The 27,879-nt window shown below is 43.3% G+C and overlaps 1 protein-coding gene across 1 annotated transcript; it reads right to left on the bottom strand.

Annotated features, from left to right (window-relative positions):
* Nucleotides 1-1,304: 1,304 nt before the first annotated feature.
* On the bottom strand, nucleotides 1,305-22,511 carry TGS1 (trimethylguanosine synthase 1). Its single transcript, XM_082234089.1, has 12 exons — nucleotides 22,217-22,511; nucleotides 20,478-20,659; nucleotides 19,166-19,997; nucleotides 17,321-17,447; nucleotides 15,573-15,659; nucleotides 14,081-14,255; nucleotides 12,917-13,259; nucleotides 11,835-12,005; nucleotides 11,469-11,612; nucleotides 10,678-10,894; nucleotides 7,824-7,902; nucleotides 1,305-1,606 (listed from the first exon to the last, which is right to left on the bottom strand). Exons 1-12 carry the CDS (start codon nucleotides 22,494-22,496, stop codon nucleotides 1,490-1,492), a joined length of 2,754 nt encoding a protein of 917 aa, XP_082090215.1. The 5' UTR covers nucleotides 22,497-22,511; the 3' UTR covers nucleotides 1,305-1,489.
* Nucleotides 22,512-27,879: the final 5,368 nt, after the last annotated feature.

The raw sequence follows: 27,879 nt of genomic DNA, 5'->3' as shown, positions 1-27,879 counted from the left end.
ACTTCAAGACCCCCCTGGTTCTAGGGGAAAGTGGGGTGGGGGAAAGTGGGAGTCTACTGTCAGCTGAACCACCTCCACATCTGGCACACCTTCCTCTGCCCCGACTTTCCCTCCTCCCCAGCTCCTGCCTTGCAGGCAGCATCACCCCACCTTGCATAAATCACTGGCCCCTTCTTCTGGGTCACTGCCCTTGTCCCCTACCTCCCCCACACTCTTCAGAGCCCTTCCAGTCCCTGACACTCAGTGTTCAGGGGGAGGGGCAAGCATGGCCAGGGTAGGGTGCACCAGAGGAGGGATCACAGGTCCTTGCATGGTGGGTCCTCTCAATTCTTGGTATCTCTGGATGCTCCACCACTATGACTAACAGTCTGGGGGTGGTGCTGTTAAAAGACTGGGTCTGTTTGCCATAGGATCATGCTGATCCCTTAATTGTGGATGAGCAGGCTGACCTACTGCATTTTATCAAGACCTGGGTGGGCCAGATGCAGCTCTGCCTGCTAACCTAGTCGGATTTGGCAGGGGGAGTTGCTGTGGACCACCAGAGTTCATTTTCCATCACCAGGAAACCCTTTGGAGCAGGAGTAGAAGGCTTGTATCTGGTGTTGAGTCAGACAGGTTAAGGACCCTGCCAGTGTGGTGTAGTGGTTAAGAGCGGTAGTCACGTAATCTGGGAAACCGGGTTCGCGTCTCCGCTCCTCCACACGCAGCTGCTGGGTGACCTTGGGCCAGTCACACTTCTGTGAAGTCTCTCAGCCCCACTCACCTCACAGAGTGTTTGTTGTGGGGGAGGAAGGGAAAGGAGAATGTTAGCCGCTTTGAGACTCCTGAAGGGGAGTGAAAGGCGGGATATCAAATCCAAACTCTTCTTCTTCTTCTTCCCAAACTGAGGTGGTCTCCAGCATAGTGCTGGAGAATTTTGGCATCCATGCCAAAATCCATGCTCTGGGCCCAGTTTAGGATTTCATCATGGGCTGTCTCAAGTGGTTATCTGCCTGACACATGGAAGAGTGGGATACACCCTTGATTTGGCCTTTGCTCCAAATAGGGAGGTGTGGTGGTCTAGAAATATGGGCAGAGATTACCCCTCTGTTATAGTCTGACTACTTCCTGGTGAAGTTTGTATTTGCAGCAACTATTCCCATCTGCAAGAGGGCAGGAAGTTCAGATGGTCTATCTATCCTTGGAGGCTAATCTAGCTAATATGTTTGGGAAATGGCCTCACTGCTCTGTGTATGTAAATGGAAGTCTAATTATTAATCCATCTCACACTTTACTTTGATAATCACTTAGAAAATCCTTCAGACTTATTGTAAAATATTTTATTGATAACTGCAACAGGCATTCTAAACCATTTTTCATTAATTAACAAAATGACAATATTTTAGAGGAGCCACTGATTGTAAAATATATAACAGGCAAAGGGAGTATTCTTCAAAGCTTTGGGATAATACATTTTGCCTTGACAAGCAGGTTCACTCACATAAATAAGTCAGGGTGCATGTTTTTTTATTAGATCACCAAAGTATGCAGTTATGGTTTTCAATTTGTTGTTCAGAAAGTTTTGTTCTATTTCAACTTTTCCTCCTGGCCCAGCTAAGGAAGCTACCTAAAAAGTAAAAAGAAAGAAAAACAACAACAACAACAACAACTGTTAAATAACTCAAAATGTGACACCAAGATGGTAATAGATTCAGAACCTTAAAAGCCCTAAACATCCTCAGCCTTGTATACCTGAAGGGGTGTCTCTATCCCCATCATTTATCCTGGACACTGAGGTCCAGCTCTGAGAGTCTTCTGGCAGTTCCTTCACTGCGAGGTTACAGGGAACTGGGCAGAGAGCCTTCTCAGTAGTCACCCTCACCCTGCAGAATACCCTCCCATCAGTTGTTAAGGAGATAAACATCTATCTGACTTTTAGAAGACAACTGAAAGCATCCCTGTTCAGGGAAGTTTTTAATGCCTGATATCTTACTGTGTTTGATGTTTGAATTTGCTAGAAGCAGTCCAGAGTGGCTGGGGGAACCCAGTCAGATGGGTGGCATACAAATAACAAGTTATCATTATCATTATCATTATTAGTAGAAGTAGTAGTATAAGCGAGAAGGCTCATCTAGCCCAACCTGTTTCAGAAAACCCACTACCACAGGATCCTTGATAGGTGACTATGAGCCTCTGCTGGGGAAATAATCAAGCCCATAAGAAGTTGAAATAAATGCTACCTGTTCCATACATAGGGGCAGCTGGAAGGCATAGCTAGGAGCTCTATTCATTGATAAGGCCGTGGTGTGTGTGGAAACAGGTTTCTTTTTGTTCAAAAGTGGGGGACACTTTGGGGCAAGCAAGGCCTGTACAAAGAGGATATGTTCCATTCAAACTAGAATGGAACCAGTCTGCTGACACTTAGGAATACAGGAAGCTGAGTCTTATACTGTGTCAGTCTATAGATCCATCTAGCTCAGCATTGTCTACACTGACTGGCAGCGGCTGTTCAGGGTTTCAGAGAGTGTTCTCTCCCAGCCCTGCCTGGAGATGCTGTGGATGGGGCCTGGGAGGTTCTGAATGCAAAGCAGATGCTTTACCAGTGACCTATAGCCCCCTTTAGTAGCAAAAAGAGGGTGATAAGTCTTTTAAACTGGCATCTTTAAACCGACTACCTGTATTATGTGGTATCTGTATTAATGCCAGTTCCATCACCAATTGGCCACATTCACATGTCACTGTGAAGCACAAGCCATAGCTTATCATGCATACAAAGATCACGCCTACTACCCTGCTCCCTGGTATGGTTATGTGAAAGCAAATCACATTCTTCGCCTAGTGCTACATCCAAATTAGGGACTGTGGTTTGTCTCAGCCCTAACAAACCACAATCTGTAGCCAGATCATTTGGGAGTGAAACAAACCTACAAAAACTGTTTCAAACGAAACACAAACCAGAATGATGGTTTGTTTTCTCCCAACACTCAGAGGGAGAAGGAAAGCAGCTGTGATTCATTTGTGCATTGCAAACCACGTGACATGTGAATGTGGCTCATGCCTCCTTCCCATGGCTGTATTTGGATAGAGTATCAATTCATGACATGCCAGCATAAGCAGTTAAGTAGTAAAAGAGTAAACTGGAAGGAAGCATATCTGACTGAATATAAACCCTCCCAGTGACAAACCTACGTTTACTAAAACCCTCTCATTTCCCAGTGCTACTTCCTGAGCTCCTTGCTAGGTAAGGGAGAATCTTGTCTGTGGTACAGTGATTCATTAAGGAATTACTAACTTATCTTGACTCCCCAAAATATCTCAGCAGTTTCCATTTTTGCTTATGTACAAATGACTGGAGTCATGATCTACTTGTGTGGACTAGTTATATTACTGCAAGTGGATTTCTCGAAAGTTCATTGAACCCTGAGAGTTAAGGGGAAAAACTGGATTACACAATACAATCTAACTGCTTCTGGAAACTGCATTTACTCAGTTCCTGTCCTATGCACACTTGTTTGTTAAAACACACGTGTATGTAGGCAGCACAGCAGGCTTTTAGGGAGAAACAGATTGGATTATATTTAAGAGATGCAACTCTCAAAAATAAAAATAAACATTCTTAGAGAAAATGAATTTCTGTTCACCCCATCAATTAAAAGAAGGAGGGATCGTCATTCAAATATATGTCGCTTCCAGTTGCCAGCTGCTTATGGCTAGGTGCTACATGGAAATTTTCAAAATGGTCTGGAGGACACCCTCATCTCAAAGCCTCAGATGGACAATGTGTGTCCTGTAAAGCTCAATGGGACCTTCTCACAAATTTGAGCATCTGTATGTGAAATGCCCATATTTGCTGCACGACCTGGGCTGTGCCTAATGGAATAAATTTCACAACTCTTTCTGTTCTCAGTGTACATGTTCTCTATCTGCAGCACATGGAGATGTACAGTTCCAGAGTGCCTGCCTACAGACTACTGAACCCAGTCAAACTTGTTCGTGATCATCTCCAATGGTTTGAATTTGAGTTAACATATCTGAAAAAGGAAAAACAAACACACACAAATCTTCCTGCTTCCTAGGATAGAATTGGATGTGGAAGCTGTGTGGATATTTGAAGGGATATCCGTTATGCTTGTGCAAATAATGCTATCAGTGATGAGATCTGTGTAGTCTCTGCAGCAAAGATTACTTAGAAAAAGCATATCTGAGCATCCCAAACTTGACAGGTCCCTCACCACAAAGATGCCATCCTATGCACATTTACCTGTGATTACATCCCGCTAACTTGACACACCTGCCCATTTGGGACCACCTTCCTATTTGATTGTACAAGCTATCACTGACATTTTTAAGTTTTGCTTTTTCATGTGCTACCAATTTTTATCTCTGTTAACATTAGCAAGATCTGACATTTTTGGAACCTTTTGGAATTTTGGAATCTGCAATATCTCAGCAGACCTTTATGTAAACTTGGGAAAAGGCTCATGATCCTGAGAGAGTAAGTATCTGCTTTTCTCTACGTACTTTCTTATTGCAACAAACCTAGAACTGCAACTGAAGAACAGACAATGGCTTAGATTGTAAGCCCAAACGATCAGCTTCTAGAAAGATCAGTTCCAGAAATGACAGCACACTGGGAATAGTGGTCTGGATGTGTGTGTGCAAACATACATACAATGAACTTTTAACAAAAGTCTGTCCTATTCCAGGGTAGGTGTGTACATCCATATAAATTGCCTTTGAAGTAGTACTTTTTACTGCAAGTTGCTATTAAGTCCCCATCATGAGCAAACATAATAATGTCTAATAACAAACACCACAAAAACAACATTTGTTGACCTAGTTTACCTTCACTTTGCTTTTGTGGTTCTGAGCTTTTTAAACAAAAATACTTTCATGCCAAGCAAGTATCCCACAACCTGAAAACTCTGTCCTGAAAAGTGTATAAAGAAAGCCAGCAGCAAACACCAAACAGTTCATTCTTTGCTCAGTTTAAAAGCACAGCATGCATAATTTACTTATGCTATCTGTATCTTTTTGGTATGACTGCTCCCTCTAGAGGAAGTAGAAAGAAACTGACAATAATTCAAGTTTGATCACCTTTGCCCCTTCAGGCAGTGTTTATATACAGTGGTACCCCGCAAGACGAACGCCTCGCAAGACGGAAAACCCGCTAGACGAAAGGGTTTTCCGTTTTGGAGGCGCTTTGCAAAACGAATTTCCCTATGGGCTTGCTTCGCAAGACGAAAGCCCATAGGGAAATCTCCGGGGACCTCTTTTAAATGCTAGCGGTGGGGAGCAAAGCCTTTCCCCCCCGCTCCGGCCTTCAGAAGAGGTCCAGGAAGGCTGGCGGGGGCCGAAAGGCTTTGCTCCCCAGCGCCAGCATTTTAAAAGCAGTCCGGGATAGCAGGGAAGCGCTTCCTGCTATCCCGGACGGCTTTTGAAGGCAGGAGAGTCTCCGCCAGCAGCGGCAGCGCTGCCGCTGCTGGCGGAGAGATCCGCGAGGCCTGGGCGCGCTGCGCGCAGGCTTCTGCATGCCGGCAAGTCTCCGCCAGCAGCGGCAGCGCTGCCGCTGCTGGCGGAGAGATCCGCGAGGCCTGGGCGCGCTGCGCGCAGGCTTCTGCATGCCGGCAAGTCTCTGCCAGCAGCGGCAGCACTGCCGCTGCTGGCGGAGAGATCCGCGAAGCCTGGGCGCGCTGCTCGCAGGCTTCTGCATGCTGGCAAGTCTCCGCCAGCAGCGGCAGCGCTGCCGCTGCTGGCGGAGAGATCCGCGAAGCCTGGGCGCGCTGCGCGCAGGCTTCGACATGCCGGCAAGTCTCCGCCAGCAGCGGCAGCGCTGCTGCTGCTGGCGGAGAGATCCGCGAGGCCTGGGCGCGCTGCGCGCAGGCTTCTGCATGCCGGCAAGTCTCCGCCAGCAGCGGCAGCGCTGCCGCTGCTGGCGGAGAGATCCGCGAAGCCTGGGCGCGCTGCACGCAGGCTTCGACATGCCGGCAAGTCTCCGCCAGCAGCGGCAGCGCTGCCGCTGCTGGCGGAAAGGTCCGTGAAGCCTGGGCCGGACAGCTTTTGAAGGCAGGCGGGGGGAGCAAAGACTTTCGCCCCCGCCAGCCTTCAGAAGAGGTCCAGGACCTCTTCTGAAGGCTGGCGGGGGGCAAAAGTCTTTGTCCCCCCTGCCTGCCTTCCCAGGGGCTTTTAAATCGCCCCGACAGCGGAGAAGTCCTCCGCTGTCCGGGGCGATTTTAAAATGCCGCCCGCCAGCATTTTAAGATCGCCCCGGACAGCGGAGAAGTCCTCCGCTGTCCCAGGGTTTTTTTAAAATGCTGGGGGTGGGAAGAAAAGCCCTTGTCCCCCCCCCCACAGCCTTCAGAGGAGGTCCGGGGACAGACTGTCCCCGGACCTGGTCTGAAGTCGGTTTCCCTAGGAACGCATTAATTGATTTTCAATGCATTCCTATGGGAAACCGTGCATCGCAAGACAAAAAACTCGCAAGAAGAAAAAACTTGCGGAACGAATTAATTTCGTCTTGCGAGGCACCACTGTATCTTCAACATTTTAAGGCTGGATTTGGTTATTAACTGCTTATATTAAACTTTGTGGGGGTTTGTACATTGCTACATCTACAGCAATGTAAATGTTGTAAGAAAACTGAAAATGCAAAGTAATGGTGCCCAAACTTTTGAAGTGTAATGGCAGACCCCAGTACAAGGTAGTGTAACAGGTATGGTTCAGGATCTCTGATGTGCAGCCTGCAAGCCTTTTAAATAATTACTAATTATTAAATTATAGTAATTATTAAATAATTACTAATAATTATTAACTTTTAAATAATTACTAGTATTGGAAAAGTTGCAGCTGCACCAGCCCAGTACAGCAAAACATTTAGTGATGGTCTTTGCCAAAAAATTACACCTGGTCCAGCTCTCTGAGTTCTTTGCTCGGCATCAACTAGTATCTAGGGTTACATTGCCTCAGAACAAAGAGATTCTATTTTTATAGTCATTAACAGACCTAGCCCCTATGGACTGGCCTAACCCTTTAAAAATGCTATCTAAGCTAGTGGTCCTTGCTAACTTTTCGTGTACTCACTGATTTAAATTATGTTTTTCTTTCTGTCTGCTCTGCCACTCAATCTCACAGAGTGACCTCAGTTTCTAATGATAACACTATCCATACTGTCTCTGCTGTTCAACCTCTATCATGTTTCCCTTTGGTGCTTTCCGCCCAAACGTCTAAGGTTATTGAATGTCAAAGAGCCTACTTTTTTTTACAACAAAAATACATATTTAGCATTCTAGGACCCGTAGCCCTCTAGGTGTTGGGCTCCAACTCCCGTCAGCTCCACTCTGTAATGGGCAAGGTCGGGAATGATTGGAGATGTAGAGGCCACCTGATTCCCCATCCTTGTTATACAGGGAGAAAGCTTGACAACAATAATATTCAATCTTACACATTCTACATAGGCTCTCAGTACTCCTTACAACAAATGTGTAAGGTAGGGCAGTGTTACTGCCATATTGTAGATGGAGGTGGGACGAAATGGAAGGTGAAAGACAGAGACTGGACTTAAGCCTATTGGGCAGAGGTGAAATGTCTGTTCGCAGCTCAGGGGCAGAAGTCAGTCAGCAGAAGCCTTGCAGAAGGACTTTCACTTGTGCAACAGGGCTTTCCCCACCTCTGCCCCCCAAAATGGCTTGAGTAGGTGTGGGGAGAGTCCTCAAAACAGTGTGTGTGTGTGGGGGGGGGATCATTCCTTTTGGCAAGCTGCAAATGCGCAACACTGAATTGCACCCTACGTCTCTAGAATAGCAACTGTACCAGCGCTACCCCTGAACCTGCAAATTAAAACTTACCTGATCTATGTTAGCATTACGAGGAAGAAAGTACACAATCTTGCTGGTAATCTTTTGCGACAGCTTGAAAATTTCAAATGTACAGATGTGTTAAGGGAAAAAAAGCAAATACTCTTTCAATGGGGATGGCTCTTTTAGTAAGACAGTCCCCATAGGTAACACACATTCTTCCACAGGTATATACAGAAGACCATGAGTGATATTCTGATCAGGGCCCTAGTCTACACAAGCAGCAGGATGAGGTAGCAGAGTGGATTGTACCACTTCAGAATGCAAGATAGGTACAGTGGTACCTCGGGTTAAGTACCGTAGGTTCTGGCGTATTAGACAACCCCCCAAATTGACAGCTGCAATTTGGGGGTTCGTCTTATAAGCCTAGTCGCCTAATACGCTGGGCAGCTCCGCGCTGGGAGAAAGCCGCCCGGCGTGGAGCGGACTCCGCTCTGCCCATACCCGGCGTATGAAACAACCCCCCGACTCTTTAACCCCTTTTCCGGGGTTAAAAAGTCGTCTTATACACTGGAATCTATGGTACTTAATTTGTTCCGGAGGTCCGTTCTTAACCTGAAACTGTACTTAACCTGAAGCACCACTTTAGCTAATGGGGCCTCCTGCTGCTGCCGCGCCGCCGGAGCACGATTTCTGTTCTCATGCTAAAGCAAAGTTCTCAACCTGAAGCACTATTTCTGGGTTAGCGGAGTCTGTAACCTGAAGCGTATGTAACCCGAGGTACCACTGTATAGTTTTTAAATATCTAGTAAAAAGCAAAACACAACTATTTGCAAGTATAAAAATGAAAACAAAGCATTAACAAATCAGCAAGAAGTACTGTTCAGATTAGCTTTCTTCTTGCTATGCTAATTTTCAATTTAGAGCTGTTATTCACTTTCAAAAACGTGTCTCCCCCTACCCCTTGCAGTTTAAGTGGTATATTCCATGCAACCACTTTAGGTCTCTCCAACCTAATTCCCAGCTTCTCTGCTGCATGTACTGACCATACCCAAACTACTTGTCTAATGTTGTCTGATGTTGTTCAGATGCCTGATGATCGTCTTCCAAAGCAACTACTCTATTCCCAACTTAAGAATGATAAGGCTGGTGGACAGCAAAAGAAGTTTAAAGATTATCTCAAGGTAAATCCTTAAAAATGTAGTATAAACACCAACAACTGGCGACAACGAGCCCGCCAACTGGAGAATAAAGGTAAAGGTAAAGGTACCCCTGCCCGTACGGGCTAGTCGTGTCCGACTCTAGGGTTGTGCGCCCATCTCACTTAAGAGGCCGGGGGCCAGTGCTGTCCGGAGACACTTCCGGGTTACGTGGCCAGCGTGACGAAGCTGCTCTGGCGAGTCAGCACCAGAGCAGCACACGGAAACACCGTTTACCTTCCCGCTATAAAACAAGTATTTATCTACTTGCACTTAGGGGTGCTTTCGAACTGCTAGGTGGTCAGGAGCTGGGACCGAAAGACGGGAGCTCACCCCGCCGCGGGGATTCGAACCACCGACCATGCAATCGGCAAGCCCTAGGCGCTGAGGTTTTACCCACAGCGCCACCCGCGTCCCTGTTCAACTGGAGAATAGCCTCTACCAAAGGCAACATGGACTTTGAAGAAGCATGAACTCAGGCCGAAAGGGAGAAACGTTTGGCAAATCATCTTCACAGTGATTTAACTCTCACCCAGAAACCTATGTCCTCACTGTGGAAAGATGTGCAAATCCAGAATCAATCTCCACAGTCACTTACGGACAAACTGCTAAGACCATTTTCGGCTACGAGTGATTGCCAAGAAAAAAGAAGGTTTTTCTCCAGAGACAGAACTGTTTCTAACCCTCACTCATACCATATGGACAACAGATCTGAAAGGATGATCACGATGAATTTGGGAACCTGAAACTGCCCTTTACACTAGGTCCTCAATGTGGGAATTAGTTACTGAATCATCTAGGACACATGTCAAGTCATCCTATAAGAACTCAGAAATGTTAACCCGGAAGGAATTATTAGATTTAGTAGGTGATCTCGTCACAGGACCAAGAGTGAGATTTGATAAGTATCTGATTCTTTACAGCCCTAGGAGTCTATGAACCAATTTAACACCTTTTGTCTAACAGACAGTCAAAACTAAGAACAAGGAACTGTCAAAATGTGGTGGTGTTTTTTTTAAAAGCAACTACAGAAATTCCCCAGATTACGCAAGACTTTATGCCAACTCAACAAAACCTCTTCAACAAAAGAAATCTGGTTGTCAGCATTATAAAGGCAACATCCTAATTAGGACCAATTCTGAAAAGAAAGTCACTTTTAAAAATAAATAAATAGTATTCAGATAATAAACATAGGGGTGTGTGAAAAAACCCAGCTTGTCTGGAAGCTTATTTATGATGTAATTGTCCACATCTCTTGTTAGTCAAGAGTACCCAAATCTCTCCTGAGAGAAACAGCAATGAACATTTGATTTACAAGAATCAGTTTGCAACACTGTCATCAGCTGCTTTGAAGAAGGACATCACCAATCATTCAACAGTACAAAAATCTTAACTCATGACACTGGAATGCCTATCCAAGTTGTGTCATGAAAAAAAACCCCCACAATAGAACTTAAGCTTAATATAAGCAACTTGAAACTAAGACTACAATTTTCAGATCATCTGAGCCCCTTGCAACTACAAAGTAAGGGGGAAGGACCCTGTTCTCTGGAAATAATTCTTTGGGAGGAAGGGTGGGGTATTAATTTAATGTATAAGATGAAATGATATATGGCAGAAAGCATAATATGTGATATGCGGTCACCCTGTAAGAAAAAACAGCATTTGTTTTACTTTTGTGGAACAAGTGACTTGAAAAAGGATATCCATCGGGAGAAATCATAGTCTGAACATCAAAGATTTCTGCGGCAGCATATTCAGGGCCACCCCACGGAGGGCTCAGAAACACAACATCTGCTTTTAAACTGGATGCTAGCTTCATGAAGTCTCCGCAGATGAACTCTATTTTATCTGCTACTCCATAGACTTCTGCGTTGTTGAGAGCAAGACTGATCTTCACAGGGTCGATATCGATTGCGATTACTAAAAAGAATGAACAAGGTATTTTTTTAAAAAACAGAGTTTTTTTAAAAAAATTCAATCAGTCATGTACAGTATGTTGAAAAGCAAGGAAGCAGTGGGAATTAGTATTTGTGCCACATAAACAACCAATTGCCTAAGCTGGAATAACACCACTATATTTTCTCTGCATTTGTATAATTTTTTGGGCCGGTGTATATTGTGTAACTCTAAACTAATCTGATAATGGTTTGCTTTTTCTAAGCAAGCAAAGCGTAAGGCTGAACTCAGATCGTCATGGAAAAAAAGACTCCATCTCTTGGAGGATCTCACTAGTGAAAGCAGGAAAGGCACTTCTGCAGATTCCTCCCTCCTCTTACATCCACACAGTAGAGGGTGGAGGCAGTATCCAACACTTCCAAGACAACGTGGAAAGTGACACTGGGAACTGGAGGGAAGAATTTAGCCAATTGCAAAGACTAGATCTGTCCCCTAGTAAGAATCTTTAGCTTTAACTAGAACACACACATACACAATCTCTCTCTATATATATCTACACACAGTGGAGAAGAGAAAAGAAGCAAACAGAAATGTTTACCTTTTTTCCCTGCCAAGGCAAACTGAATAGCGTTTCCTCCTACGCCACAGAATGCATCTGCTATTAAGTCAGAGTTGAAGGACTGGCTTACACGATCCGCAATATGCTCTGCAATCTTCTCAGGCGTAACAGAAAACCATCCCTCTAATGGAAGAAAGCAGTAGTCATATTTTTGTACTTAAAAAGGACAAGCCTGAACATAAAAATCAGTGAAGTATATAGCTCACACATGCACAATCATCATTTAGCAACCGAAGTATCAAGTGATGATCTACATATGTAGAATGGTCTATTACAGAACTTGCCAATCACTTCAAAACAAAGTAGCTTCCAATCAATATATTCAGCTCTATCATTACTATTTACCTCTGTCTAACTGAATTCCTTCATCAAATCGAGAGAACAGTCTATACCGCTGTGCCCAGTATTTAGCCAACTCGGGATCAGCAACTATTTCAGGAGGCAGGGGTTGCCCACACCTGTTTGTCATCTTCGGTATTATCTTGATTTTCCTCTTGTTTGTAGTTTTTACTTCACCTAAACCAAAGAAAACCATACTGTGCAATTAGCTCATTTCTCTTAAATGGATTTAGGAACACAAAGAAACATCTAAACTACTTTTATTACTCATTTCAGTTCAATTTATGCATTGCTTCAGAGAGCCAGGAGGAGTCCCAAAGTGATTACAGGGACAACAGCATGCAAAATATAACATACAATAAAATCCATTAAACTGAAATAAATATTAGTGTAATTGTTCACTTCAGCTGCTGATATTGCAACAGGGAAACAAAAAAGCCACAGAGATCTGCTTTATTGCTGCATCTACTGTAGTAATCAAATGTGAAATTCCCTACAAATTTATTCACTGGGAATAAGAAATAAAAAAATAAAAAATAAAGTAGCAAAAGAAGCATTTGAAAACATACAAACACATTTCAACAAAAATTAGTACAATGAAAACCAAAACATTCTTTTCTCCCACAGAGATTTCAGAAATTTAAGAGAACACAGAAATTCTCTTAAACCAACCAACAAAACCTTTTACGCAAAACTCCCCCTAACACCTATGTTGCTTATCCTATAACATTTCTTGAGAAAGAAACTGTTCATTGGACCAAGAAGATCTCTACTATAGGTTGGAACTGCTCTCTTGTAAAGCAAACTCACAGAAGCAGGCAAAGTTCCATGCTCCCCCATCAGCCTGCTACATTTATTTCCAGCAGAAGTTGTTGCTAGCTGGATTTTTATTCAAAGGAGCAGCTGGTGAAGTAGCACTCTGTTCATCGCCAAACAATCCCTCTTGCAAATAAAAAGGGGATTAATTTTGGTTTTTTAAGGCTTTGGGGGCTTATCAGCAGTTTCTCATTCATACACACAGACACAGACACAGACACACACACACACACACACACTTTTTAAAGCTTTTACTCAGAATTATCACATACCTTCTGCTTCCACCTGCAAGTAGTCCGGAATATCCACAGGAACTAACTCTCTTCCTGAAGGACGTGCATCTTCTCTTCCTGCCTCTTCCTTAGGCTCCTGGAACTTCCAGTCACTTGTTGCTACTACCAGATTTTCTTTGCCTTTTCCCTCAGCGCTGTTTCCTCCACGCTTACCAGAATCTGAACTGGAGAACGGCAGGTCACTTTTGGGAGAATCCAAATTATTTTGTGAGCCAGCAATGTTTTCCTGTTCCTCTGAATCACTACTGGAAGAAGGAGGGTGAACTCTGTCTTGAGACATCTCTTCCGCAGGCTCATTCACTTGTTTCAAGAAGCTTTCTACCTAGGAAGACCATGTATTACAGAACCACATTTCAAATAATTGCAGAAATGTGACTTGCTACTGAAGGGAGATTATCACTACTTCAGCAGTCTAAGTAAAAGGAGAAAGTCGTCAACAGAATCCTACAAAGGAACACTACGTTTTGGCATTTGGGAGCATTCACCTCACAGGCTTGTAGACTCCCCCCACCCCCAGGAAGGGCTCTTTCTCCACTCCACCACTGCTTACTGTGATATCCAAGTTGCTTAAAAATTATGGCTCAGCCTTAATCCTGATAGTTTCTTGTTATGTCTACAATGAACCTTGATGTAAGCGGACAATGCCATTGCAGAGAGAAACAAGCTGTTTTATCTGTGTAAACTGGTCCTTGGGTACATTGTGTTGCAGTTTCTTTCACTGCACATATGCAAACCAATGAAAATATTAGGATGGACATGCAGTACAGTCATCACATGACGCACCACCACATCAGATGACCTTGGCAGCTGCAGGGTATCTATATGTAGGGAGCTTCTGACATGGTAAAATCTCAGTTCCTGTATATGCCCCGGGAACAATCCCAGATGGTATAATGGGGCTGCGTCCTTCCTAAACATTGAAGTCTCTTCTTAAGATACAGTTCTTACTAGACTAATATGAATTTAATTACTTACATAATCTAGTATACAGTAAGAAACATACTTTCTTTCTCTCACTAGCAACTAAGAGCATTCTAAATTATGAACACAATCTTGCACTATTTTTAAGAGCCAACAGACACACAGGTTTTAACATCAGAACCCCAAGTTCAAGACTATTAATATACCATATACAATACTGACCTTAATCAAAATGCTGCTCTTTTTAACTGCCCCTGTCTCAGGTTCTTCTGTAAAAAATATATGTTTCCTTTTGGTCTTGACTGTTCTGTGCATGTCCAAGAATTTTGATTTAAACTTCATATTTTTATTGAGATGACTCACTCTTCTTTCACTGAAGTCAGGAATGTCTCCGTATCTGGAGAAAACAGAATAAAAGTTAAAAACCAACCTTTTCAGTGAGGGGGGAGAAGTTTTGCTCAGCTTCATAGTATGTTTATTAGCTGCGCCTTCTTCAACTGAAGGCCCCCTTTAAGCATGCCAACATTGCCACATAAATAGGCCTAAAAAATTAATGGAGTCACAGCAGTAAACTTTGCTTTTATACATACTGTGATACATTTATAGCTTACTAAAAGGCTTTAATGCATTTTTTACGAATATATCTTGTGTTGAATCATGCAAGTATTTAAATAAGGCCTGGGGAACCTTCAAGCCTCCTAGCTAATTAGGCCCATCAAGTCTCCCCATTTGGTCTGCAATGACATTTCAGCCAAGTCATGCCCACATGCCCTAGACCTAATGTCATATATAATGTTGGGGGTGGGACAGGTTTAAATCTGGCTCAGCTGAAAGGTGATTTGCAGGCAAAACCAATCAGTTTATGCAAAGTACTGCAAGTATAAGTGCTTTGAAAGGAGCTTAGAGTCCTTTTCAAATCACTCCAGAAGACCTTGATCAGATGACTGAAAGGGACTTAGCAACAGTGACCAAAGTGCTATCTTGTGCAGTACTTTCAAAGGGGTTTCTCCAGAGGGTACTGAGCAGCACTTTGCAAAGCACTCTGCAAGACATATGGAGGGCATAAATGTCACCCAACATCAATGTGAAGCCAAGTGATTGACAAGTAAGCTACCAAACATTGCCTGCCCAGGGCAAGGGAGATCATGATCTGGCCCACTGGCCAGATCCAGTTTTCTACCTTTGATCTAAATGGTCTTAGGTTGTGGGTTTTTTTGTAATTATGAACAAGTCTAAGTATCCATCATTTGTGACAACTTTAGTATATCAAGAAGATGCAGGAAATGAACATCCATAGTATTTCAACAGCAACCTAGGAAAAGGACATATTCTACGCATAAAACCAGCAACCATCAGCAGCATCACTTTTAGGAAAGGGATGGGGAACCTTTGGCCTGATGGCCAAATGTGGACCTCCAGAATTCTCTATCTGGAGTTTCCAAGTCACACCTCTCACTGACCCTGCTCTGCCTGCTCCTGAAGTGCTTTTGCATCTTACTTGCTTGAATGGATACAGGTGTGTCGAAACCTCTAGATTTTGCATGGGTTGAATGTAGCCTACTGTACAAAGGCAAGAGCCACACCTGTTGCTCCACCCACTTTTTGCCAACCACTGGCATGCAGCCCCTGGCAGGCTGCCTAAGAGGCAAGGTGGTCCTCAGGCTGAAATGGTTCCTCGCCCCTGCTTTAAGGAAACCATTAGAACACTTATTACTTTTGTCCTCTGCCATGTTTGAGTCCCAAAAGACAGCAAATCTTTTCTGAATCAGCCTGGGAATGTTCTTCAGCATCCAGTTCATGGCTAGAAAGAAACAAAAATATTTGTCACTACAGCTCACAGTAACTTGAGACAAAACAGCTGCCTATTTTGACTTCAAATGAAGGGTAAGTTGATTTCTAAATGATTATAAAGCAACTGAGCAAAAGAAACAAGTGTTCACTGAATTCAAATAATGACTTTTATCACTTGTTTACAAGGTCAGAAATTCGCAAAGCCGGGTTCCCCAATGATGCCTAATAAATGCCTTCTCAGCATTACCCAAAGTTTTGTGCCCAATATTGTTTCAAACTGAGACTTAGGGTCTTCAGTGAGACTGCCATAAAGGCTTTTGGCTTGAAAGGTAAAAAGTAACTGTACAAAACCATTAGTCTGGCTATCTCTACCGGGAAGGGAGGGGACAACCTTGGACTCAGAGAACTCATAGAATCTTAGAGTTGGAAGGGACCCAAGGGTCACCTAGTCCAACCCCCTGCAATGCAGGAATCTCAGCTAAAGCATCCATGACAGATGGCCACCCAACCTCTGCTTAAAAACCTCCAAGGAAGGAGAGTCCACCACCTCTCGTGGGAGTCTGTTCCACTGCCAAACAGCTCTTACTGTCAGAAAGCTTTTCTGAATGTTTAGTCGGAATCTCCTTTCTTGTAACTTGAAGCCATTGGTTCGAGTCCTACTCTCCAGTGCAGGAGAAAACAAGTATGCTCCCTCTTCCATGTGACAACCCTTAAGATATTTGGAGATGGCTAGCATATCTCCTCTCAGTCTCTTCTTTTCTAGGCTAAACAAGCCCAGCTCCTTCAAGTGCTCCTCATAAGGCTTCGTTTCCAGACCCGATCATCTTGGTTGCCTTCCTCTATACACGTTCCAGCTTGTCAACATCATTCTTAAATTGTGGTGCCCAGAACTGGACACAAGTATTCCAGGTGTGGTCTGACCAAGGCAGAATAGAGTGGTACTATTACTTCCCTGGATCTGGACACTATACTTCTGTTGATGCAGCCTAGAATAGTGCTAGCTTTTTTTGCTGCTCCAAAGGCCACTGTCTGTGGCCTTTGGCCTTTGGCTACTCAGCAGCCTGCTGAGTAGCAAGGAAGGGCAGGGAAAAGACAGAGAAGTGAGAGCAAAAAGGGAGAAGAGAAGGAAATGCCTGGCCATGCTGGCTTTGGCACCTTCCAACACTGACATGTGATTCCCGACAGAAAAAGGCTGCAGACCCCTGTTCTAAACTATAGTGAGTTATTCTTCAATAGAAATAGACCCAAGAGAACAGCCTTATATTTCACAGAATATTCAAATCACTAGTAATAACATGAAAGCAGCAACATTTTTAAAAAGGCAATATGGCAGCACCCAGTAAGGGTTAATAAGTACAGTCATACCTTAGTTTTCGAACAGCTTAGTTCTCGAACATTTTGGTTCCCGAATGCCACAAACCCAGAAGTGACTGTTCCGGTTTGCAAACTATTTTTGGAAGCTGAACATCCGAAGGGGCTTCTGCAGCTTCCGATTGGCTGTAGGATCTTCCTGCAGCCAATCAGAAGCTGCACTTTGGTTTCTAAATGTTTTGGAAGCCGAACGGACTTCTGGAACAGATTCTGTTCGACTTCCAAGGTACGACTGTACACTAAATCATATAGGCACCCAAATGTGAATGGGAGAAGTGAAAGATATGACAGATAACCTGCCTCCTCTTTAATCTGACTTGTTTGCGTTCAGGTGGCTCATCATCATCACCATCATCACCGTCACTGTTACTGTGCGATCCCCTACCTCCTGTGGCATCTGAACAAGATCTAGATGACCCCTGTGAAACTAAGAAGGAAAGGGGGGGGGGGGGAGAAAGCATTGCTTTGATACACTGGTGGGGAATTTGTTTGCCACTAGGTTTTAAAGACTCCATCAGCTCCATCGTTCATGGACAATAGTCAGGGATAATGGGAGTTGAAATCTAACAACATCTGGAAGGCCACAAGTTCCTCATCCCTGCGTTAATGAATTTTATTTGTTTGTTTGCTTAATTTGTATCCCACCAATGGTGCTCAAAATGGCCAACAATAATACAAAACACAGCAAAATATAATAAAACAGCAATCTTCAAGCAGTCATTCATTTCCTGTATGAGGAAAGCAACTTCAATCAAAAATTTTACATTTTCACCAAATTCACAGTGGAAATACTATTTTCCAGTTGCTTTTCATTAGGAACCCAACTGCACTCATCAATCTATCTGGTGTTGAGACAAAACTGTTGACTGTGCATTTGGCGAAACAAATCAATCTACCATCAATCTGAAAGCCTCTGCTTCACTGAGTATCTGATCTAGGCATTTAAAATTCAAAACTATCAGAAAGCCATTCTTTCAGAGCCTCTTTCCAAACAACAGTATAACAAAGTCCAAGTAGCCAGCTCTGAATTGAAAACATCAGCATCTCAGGAATGTTCGGATTTCTGAAATACTGAGAGGGCTGGGAGGTGCCTGGGCACTGCAGTATGTTCTGATAGCACCTCAAATTGGCAGAAATGCCTAGCAAGAAAACCAAACATTTCTGTGGAAAGATCAGAGGAATTGTGGATAGAATATATGGGGTGTTTCAGAGAAGCAAGGTTGGGCTTTGTCTTAAGTGAAGATTGAACAATAGTTTCCCTTTAGAATGACAAATGCATGTGGATGGAACACACACACCCTTTGCCCCCTTACCACCTCACAGACTAGAGGCCATTACCTGTACATCTTGCAAAATGGAACCAATCACTCTATTAGATTAATATTTTCAAAGTGAGACATCTGGGTGCTAAATAACCTTTGAAACCCAAGACCATAATATGGATGTGAGGCTCACTTTGTAAACAATATTCTAAAGAACATTCACATTTTGCAAATGACTCTTCTGAGTCCAAAACATATCCCTTTTGAGAAGAAATGCCTAATCCCTACCTGCCCTGGAAATGATAGGTAGAATTCCAGGCTGCAGAAGTAGCTGCTTATGCACACTCTACTGGATTCAGTGCAGGAATGTAGTAGACAGACAATATCTCTGAGCTGGCACTGGAAGCGAGTTGAGAATGTAAGCTGGAGCGTAGCATTTCTACACAAACACTGTCTACACCAATGTTCTGCATTTCTGCTGGCTGCTTGGTTTCCAGCTCCCCTGCACTATTTTCCAGGTCACTATTATGTGTGGTGTCAACTGAGAGCACAGGGAGAGGGTCTTTTTATACCTGTGTTCCAAAGCAGTCTAGGATGCTTGAAAGACAAAGTGTTCAGCTCTAGACACAAAGTCTTCGATGTGTCATCTACACTTCTTCAGCTGAGAATGTAAGTTGAAGGATTGGGGGAAAGGGGAGGGAAAGGGAAACAGGATTGCAAAGAATGGGGAATAAAACATCCAAAATAATACAGCTTTTATATATGCCACTCAATGGAGAAATGCACAGTACGGAATATGGGATGGCTGCAAGGGAATTTCTTTCCTAGCTTTTGCAAACACAGGGTCTTATGCCTCCTGGGAAAGGGAACCTAGTATACCAACCTGGCTTGTCTGAACATCCATTTTCAGAAGACGCATTACTTTCTCTTGTTCCCTCATCACATTTCACAGTCTGAGCAGTATCACAAGGACAACACCTCTCAATGCTTGTTATGCTCAGTCCTCTCTGACCATTACAATCATCCGCATTTTCCAATTTGATCCGTTCTGTTTCTTCAGAGTTTAGATTTATTTTACTAATTTCAGGAAGAATGTCACTATTACAGTGATTATCATTTGGAGAAGGATTTTCCTTGCAGCTGGCACTGGACGTGAGTTGAGAATGTAAGCTGGAGCATAGCACTTCTACACAAACACTGTCTACACCAATGTTCTGCATTTCTGCTGGCTGCTTGGTTTCCAGATCCCCTGCACTATTTTGCAGGTCACTATTATGTGTGGTGTCAACAGTCCAACCTTGACTTGCCCAGTAGTGAAACTGTTGCCAGTAATACCAGTATAGTTCATTATAGTGCTGCTCCCACTTTTCCTTTACTTCAGGATTATTCCAAGGCTCAGTAATAGACAAAAGTTCAAAATTTTTCTCTTGCCAACTTTGCCACAGAAGTCCTTCTCCATACTCACTCCAATATTTTTCCCATTTTTCTTTCATATGAAACTCATCAAGTAAAAGCTCTCCATTTTCACAGCTCTTGTCATTCTCAGATCCCTTTTTAATTGAAGAGTGATCATCGGAAAGAGAGAGGTCATCTTCATCATGATCTTCTTTCAATGATTCCTGCATTTCTGTGAAAATATCTCTTTGCAGCGTTTTCTTTTTCTTCATCTTCTTCTTCTTCACTTTCTTACTATTCTTACTAATATTCTCAAGTGCCTGAAATTCAGCATGAAAAAGCATGAATGCAATTTTATGTACTTTGTTCAACAGATTCTGATTCAATATGGTTACCTAAGTTAATTTATTTCACAAATTTTCATGGTATAGCTTGGTTGTAACCCAGCCAGAAAATCACAAATGACACATCTACCCAGCTCTACAATTCTATGATTCTACGCCATAATCTTCAACTGCTATCTTATTTGGTGTGCTCTTAGATTAACAGCCAAGAATGCATTTGCTTTCCAATTTTTTATTTCCAACTCAACTTTTCTTTTGTCACACTTCTTAAAAGCCCATTTTCCCTATTCCTTCTCTCATTTAACTTTGGTTTTTAATTCTAGAGCCAGGAGGAAAAAGAAATGTATTCCTGAAAATTCTTTTGTGGGGTGAGTTAATGCAAAGTACTAAATTTACTTTACATTCCAATAACTTTAAATAGCACAAAGGAACAGAAAATACATTGGGTTTTATTACCAATGTCTTATGGGCTGCTGCATTGCCAAATTGAACAGGTAAGCCCATGCGTTTCATGAGTTCAGCCTCTGAATCGAGTTCAACGTCTTCCACTCCAGAAGCATGACTGTTAGATAAATCAGCAGTCCCAATGGAATTATGCTTGTCTTTTTCTTCATCCTCGGTGGTTGCTTGATCTTCCCCTGTAAACCACAATACCAAGTTACAAAGTTGTATTTTCATTCTTACTTTTGTCAGTCGTAGATTTCTGATGCAGAAGAATTACAATACCAAATTATTTTTCCCAACAAGCATCATTTCAAGAGTACACCAAGTTTCTTAGGAAAAATGATTAATTTCCCTTAAAGCGAATTGCGTTAGATGTTTATTGAAGTTTGAGAAGATGCTCTCTTGAAAATACCAAATGTAAATGAATAATTGACTCAAATGTATATTCAGTGATTGATTCCATGCTTAGATTAACTTTGTTAGTCCAAAGCTAAAGTTCCCAAAATGCTTGAATTTAAATAAAATATTAAAAGCACGATTTCCTACTGCAGACACTTTTTCTTCCTACAGGCACAAATACAAGGGGGGAAAGAACCAGAGGATCTCACAGTCATGAAGACTAGATACCAAAGGCACACAACTGTCTATATGAGAACCCAGCTGCAAAACATTTCAAGCCTGAAATTCTATTTAATGCAAAACTATGTAACAAAGCAGGCAGCTGGCAGCCATACCATGTTTCCCTAGTCCATGTCCCTGTTTGTGAAATGTTATTTCCATGTGAGGTTCACAGGCACCTATTCTCATGTCCTCCTTATTCTCCCATGCCTTTTACAAATATCAGCTAAATTATTTTTAGCCTGTTCTTATTGCTGCTATATTCTCTTCTGCTGCTTTGCTCTTGTTACCAACTTGCTGTTTTTATCATTTAACTTTTGTAGGGGTTGCAATGCTGCCCTGAATACTATCAGGGAAGCACTACAATCACTACAAAAATTCATTGACGGGTGGAGTATGAATTGTATAGTAAGCTAACTAAAATGAATAATTATTTGTGGAACCAGTCAAGAAACCTAAACAGAATTCACATGCAGCAGTTTGTACAGCAGTTTCTTGGGATAGGGGCGAAAGCAGGGAAGGGGCACTGCTGAGATGCCCTACCAACTGGTTGTTGATCAGTCTCCTACTGTTTTATGGCTGAGGGCTTTTAGGTTGGAGTTCTGAGATTTAATTGTTTTCAGGTACTGATGTAACCATCTAATAAAAATCACTAGAATCAGGCTATGAGATATTGGATAGCCTTGGGTAGAAGTGCTTAGCAGTGATTTGAATCCATGTTTATTCACATATATGTGTAACACTAAAAGTGGAATTTTGTGCACATTCACTCAGAAGTAAGTTAATCTAGGCTCACTCCCAGGTTGATGTGTATGTAGTTCATAAGTAATACTACATTGGTTCATGTACCTAAAGATTCTCAAGCAGATTCCATATGTGGTTTGGAACAATATATTTACTCAAGCAAAACTACTGTTGTAACACTTTCCATATATACATTCTCTTTACTTTTCCAAAAGTCTTCACCTACATTTTCTTATATGGAAAAATCTGTATCTGAGCATTGGGTTGATAAATTAATAGCAGGAATACAACTATAATTTGTTAATTCAAGTTTCTCTACCTTAGAGGTGTGCAAACAACTTATTTTGCAATGCACACAATGTTAATTCAACATTGTGAACATATCTTACCTATACTGTCACCTTCATCTTTGACATAAAAGCCCTTCAAGCCTAGTTTGTAAAGTTTTCGATCCCTAGGGAATAAAATAAAAATATATGTCACTGTTAAGGCCATCAATGAAATATGGAAGTAAAATAGCAGATGACAAAGAAAGCATGCAAAAAAGGCCTTCTTTACACAACATGCTATAATTTTAGTTTTCCTGAAACTAGTCATCATGTACAACAAAGAGTCTTGAGGCACCTTAAAGACTAACGAATTTATTTCTTGGGCTACATTCCATTTCATCAAATGTATGAAATGTTGTCCCAAGGTGTAGACAGCCCAACTCTCTTTGGCATATTTTTCTTTCTGTTGCTTTCATATGCCTTCAGCTTGACTGAAAATAGTGTGTATTTCCATTCAAGAAGGGAGGTAAAACCTCAGCACCTAGGACTTGCCGATTGCATGGTCGGCAGTTCGAATCCCTGCGGCGGGGTGAGCTCCTGCTGCTCGGTCCCAGCGCCTGCCAACCTAGCAGTTCGAAAGCACCCCCTGGTGCAAGTAGATGAATAGGGACCGCTTACTAGCGGGAAGGTAAATGGCGTTTCCGTGTGTGCTGCGCTGGTGCTGGCTCACCAGAGCAGCTTTGTCACGCTGGCCACGTGACCCGGAAGTGTCTGCGGACAGCGCTGGCTCCCGGCCTCTAGAGTGAGATGAGCGCACAATCCTAGAGTCTGTCAAGACTGGCCCGTACGGGCAGGGGTACCTTTACCTTTACCTTTTACCATTCAAGAAGTGGCAGGGGTCTGTTCAACCTGGCACGTCTCCATGCCAAGACAAAAAATGCAACGAGCTCTTATCCACAAGAAGTGGTTTGTAGATAACACAACCTTGACAGCACAAGGAAACTGCAGAGACTCATCAACCCCCAGCCTACTCATCAACCCCAAGCCTACATGGAGTTTGGCCTCACCATCAGCCTGACAAAGACCAACATCCTGTTTTATGGAAGTGAATCATGGGTAGCTTACACCCGCCAGGAGTGACACCTCAATGCCTTCCATATGTGCTGCGTCAGGAAGGTTTGGGGCACCACATGGCAGGGCAGAGTCTCAAACAAAGATGTTTTCTCCCAAGCTCACATTCCCAACATGTTTGCACTTCTGTCTCTGTGGCATCTATGCTGGCTTGCTCATGTACACAGAATGGAAGATGGCAGAATCCCCATGGATGTGCTCTACGGAGAGCTGCCTTCAGGCAACAGGCCTGTTGACAGACCAACTCTAAATTACAAAGATGCTGCAAACGTGACATGAAGGCTGGCAACATTAATCCCGTAGTATGGGAATCCTTTCCAGACAATCATGGTGCCTGGAGACGGACAGTCAGGTGCATCCACACCAGTGACCAATGGAGGAATGTCCACTGGGAGGAGCACAGAGAGAAGAAACACCATGGTGCACTTGGAGCAACAAAACCAGACGGCCTAATCTGCAACAAAACATGCCTGTTCCATATCAGTCTCTACAGCCAAAGCAGGTGCTGCAACTCTCCAAAAGTTTGACTTTACTCCCAAAGGCACACACTTCCATTGTATCCTGAGACAGACAAATGCCAACAACATGAGAAGTCTAACACATAGCAGCTTTACCTTACTTTACTGGGGGGGGGGCACCCCTTGCATTTCACCCCACTGTTAGCTAGCAAAAGTGCGGCAGAACCTCATAATTACTAAAATCCAGGCTAAATTAGCTGAACTTGGAACCCCACTAAAGTACATGAGACTTAGTTGTGACTAACATGTCCCATCTATTTCAGTGGTACTTGAAGTTCAACTAACTTAGGAACAGGATTTCCCAAAGTTGTGGTACACATACCCCTGGGGGTATCAATGGGTGCATGACTCCCCCCTCACCCACTTCACAGTGATGTTTTTTCGGCTGCAGAAAACAATTCAAGGATAGAACAGTATTATTAACCCCTGCCCCCCTATATATCTCCACTTGTGAAGATCTTTGCAGCAGTAAAGATTACGCTCTCCAAAGCGGCATGTTATTGTTCTAAGTTTGGTGGGAAACAGTGAACTGGTGGATCTAACCCAGTGTCATCATCACCACCACCAGGTTGCTACTACTCAGAAGCCGCGGGAATTCAAAAGGACACTCCTCGGCGCCACTTCTCCCGCAATTAAGCCGCCTCGGATCCCTGTCAGAGAACTAGGCGGGGAATAAACAAGCAAGCAAAAAAAAGCGAGTGAGACCTTCTGGGTGGCCGCTCACACCGGCTCCCCCCCCTCGCCCCCCCCGACTCCACGACCCCCCCCCGACTCACTCCACGAAGGCTCGCGTGCACAGGCAGAGGATGTTGCTTCCTGCCTCCGCCTCTCCTTCGCCCCGCAGCGTGAGCAGCAGCTCGGCCACCACCAGGGTCTGCGGCACCTCGCGCAACATGCCGCCACTTCTGCCCCTCGAAAGGACTCGAGGCAAGCAAGGGCTCCGAACCCCGCGGGAGAAACAGCGTGGCGGACCCGCACGCGGACGGGTATTTCCGGCGGAAGTGCGCCTCCGCGAGCGTTGCGCCCTGTAAGAGTCCGGCGGGGAAAAAAGGCGATGGCGCGCGGGGCCGCTTTGTGCCGCAGAGCGAATTTGCTTGGCGAGGCTGGAAGGATGGGGGGGGGGACCCCTCCCTGTTCTGCGGACATTTGAACTACAATTACAATAAAAGATTTTGTGCTGTTTCAGCCGTGCAGTTGTTTTGTGCTGTTGCCAGGTCACAGGTGTTCTCGAGGCCGGTTTACCCCTCCCTCTCCGCCTCCGGCACAGGAAGGCAGAGGCAAAAAAAGGGCTGTCATAAGAAATGCAACTTTATCCCGCTGGATGGCGCAACATCAATCCTTAACGACAGCCCGTCTCCCATTTTCTAATGTTGTCCATGTTACAAGGAACTCTCTTTCCCTCTCCCTCCCTCCCTCTCTCTCTCTGTGTAAATCCACGCCCTCCGTTTCCAAAAGCCACAGTGCTCTATTTTTAAAATGTGAGCTGCCGCACAGGCTACTAGTTTTCCTAGAAACCACATCCTCGGTTACGGAAGCGCTTCGCCATGATGCAAAATAGGCGTTCGTGGAGATTGTCCTCGTGCTCAAAAGCGCTGCTATTATTTCACATGTCCCAAAGCTAATCTCTAGAAAAGATCAAATTAACCCCTGTGCAGTAAAACATGTTTCATGTCGTGGTGTCTCCTGGGTTATGTTGTTGTTGTGCTTAAGAGCATTATCAGAAATTATTTCCCCCTTACAAATACCCCATAACTCTCTACCATACCAGACACACGTTGGCTCTCATTTGGTCTCTTTAAAACCAAGACAGAACCACAGTTGCCCCCTGTCTCTCTACTTGGGCATCCTTGTCATCATGTCTAATAAAAATAATGCATGAGCAAAGACACATAACTACCCTTCTTCTCCACACTGTGTCACATTGATCAGTCAAGAAAGAAGAATGTGCAATGCAGTTGTTACCCACTGTTCTTTTTAGACCAGGGATGGGGAACATGAGGGTCCAAATTTCATGGAGCCCATGGCTCAAATTCATACGGATTGGAGGAGCCCAGTGCATGGAAAACAGGAATGGGGTTGTGCCAAGTGACCTCATCATTGACCTCCACAAGTTCAAGTGAAAGACGTATACAGCTGTATGAATTTAATGCCCTGCTCACACCTTCTGTTGAACACACTGAAATTGAGTGGGACCAATCAGTTCAATCCCTCACCCTCTGTTTAATGAATGTGAGAATAGGGCTCCACTCTCCCATACACATGGATGTTAACAACCTCCTAGTGATACAGCAATAAAACTGCTAGCACATGTACAAAGCTAACAGGATCTGGTATGCTTTCAAGCTGGATGGGGGACTGAATGTTGAGATTGCTGGCATTGCAGGGGGTTGGGCTAGATGACCTTCAGGATACCTTTCAACTCTATGATAGACACATAGAAAGCAGAATCTCAGAATTGTAAAGACACTCATGACATATGAGAACCTGTACCCGCCCAAGGTCTCCTGGATCATCAGAGTGTGTCTTACCTCCTGCAGAGTCCATTACTCTGAAAAGTTGGGTACTCGTTTCAATACAGTGTTTGATAGGCTCTTTTTATAATTCTGTTGCACACAACTCCAATATCTGAGAGGTGTGTGATTCCATGAGTGCTTATCCAGGGTATGTGTTTCCTTTAGAATGAGGGACAGTTGAGACTGTGGGGTCTTTATGATATATGGTTTATTCACACACACACACACACACACACACACACACACACACACACCCCGAACCTATGATGAAGGGGTTCACATCATTAAGACCCGAAGAGGGTTTTGCTTCTCCTTATTGTTTAGTCGTGTCTGACTCTTCCTGACCCTATGGACCAGAGCACTTCTGCTTCTCATATTTCAAAAGGCTCTTTTTATTGCTCAGTCTCCTGGCTGCCCAACCTACAGCCTGCCAGCTTCTACCTTTAAGCTCACATAACTGCGCAACTTTGGCCTTTGTCACCATCCTATTTGTCTTATGGCACAGAGGCACTCCCTTTGTTACCTTAATGGCCCATACTTAGAGAGCCATTATTTCATCAGGAAGCTAGTCAGGCTGTTCCAGGAATTGAACCTATGCTGATCCCAGGAATTAGAAGGCGGTTCAGACATACAGCCTATTTCCCCAACACATAACAATTAATTTTTATAATGAATGATTTTAGAATGTTGTTTATGTTGTACTTTTGTACTGTTTTATTGTTGTTAGCCGCCCTGAGCCCGGCTTCGGCTGGGGAGGGCGGGATATAAATAAAATTTATTATTATTATTATTATTATTATTATTATTATTATTATTATTAGTGGCCTTTTTCCTCTTCTGCACCTCTCCTAGCTCACCACTGGAACTGCAAGCCCCAAATCCTTCCCTTCCCTTCAGACCCCTAGCTTCTTTATGCTAAACATCCTTATCTGGTCAGCATTTTAAATGGTCAGCATTTTAAAACAACTTGCCAGTCCCAGACTGAATTGCAGAGCTGAACACAGCTATCAATTGTATTGCATCCTTCTCCAAATTCTACAGTGAAGTTTTGGATCAAAATGAATATACTGTATGTACCGTATTATTATTATTTTTTTTAAAAAACCACCACAAAAAACCACACACACACACAAAAAAAACAAAAAAACCACTGGAAAGCGTACAAAAATGGGCATGCATATAAAATGCATATACCTTACATACAAAATCTGAACTGCAGAACTTTAACTCCACTTGAGTAATTTCTCTAGGTTTTTTTTAAATTTTTCATCATTTTCTAATATTCATACTTTCTCCTTTTTGAGCTTCTTTGTACATGACCCAATTATTTTAGCTTGAAAAGAAGCCACCTATTGCATATAAGCCATGTACACATTATACACTAAACTGTCCAAAATCTAATTGCACAAAACCCAATTATTATAAATACATACATAATAAATCACTTGGCACATGATTGAAACTCATAATTAAAATTTGTGCAATAAGTAAGTCATGTGAAATTAACTTTGGTGTGGCATTCACTTATGTAAAATTCAATTACACAAGGGTTATTTTACAACAAGAGCCATTAGTTGCACAACTTATCTACTGTATAACTAGACAGGTTTCTATTTATCCA

This window comes from Podarcis vaucheri, assembly GCF_965113315.1.
Source record: "Podarcis vaucheri genome assembly, chromosome: 8".
NCBI lineage: Eukaryota > Metazoa > Chordata > Lepidosauria > Squamata > Lacertidae > Podarcis > Podarcis vaucheri.
Note: the sequence above shows the minus strand (reverse complement) of the source record. Positions and strands in the feature narration are given on the sequence as shown.

Excerpts from the sequence above, each read along its gene's own strand:
- TGS1 (XM_082234089.1), bottom strand. The coding sequence starts at position 22,496 with ATGAAATGGAATGTAGCCCAAGAAATAAATTCGTTAGTCTTTAAGGTG. Across the intron at positions 20,660-22,216 it reads AGATGAAGGTGACAGTATAG|GGGAAGATCAAGCAACCACC; the intron begins GTAAGATATGTT and ends TGTGGTTTACAG. Across the intron at positions 13,260-14,080 it reads AGAGCAGCATTTTGATTAAG|GTAGAAAGCTTCTTGAAACA; the intron begins GTCAGTATTGTA and ends TGGTCTTCCTAG.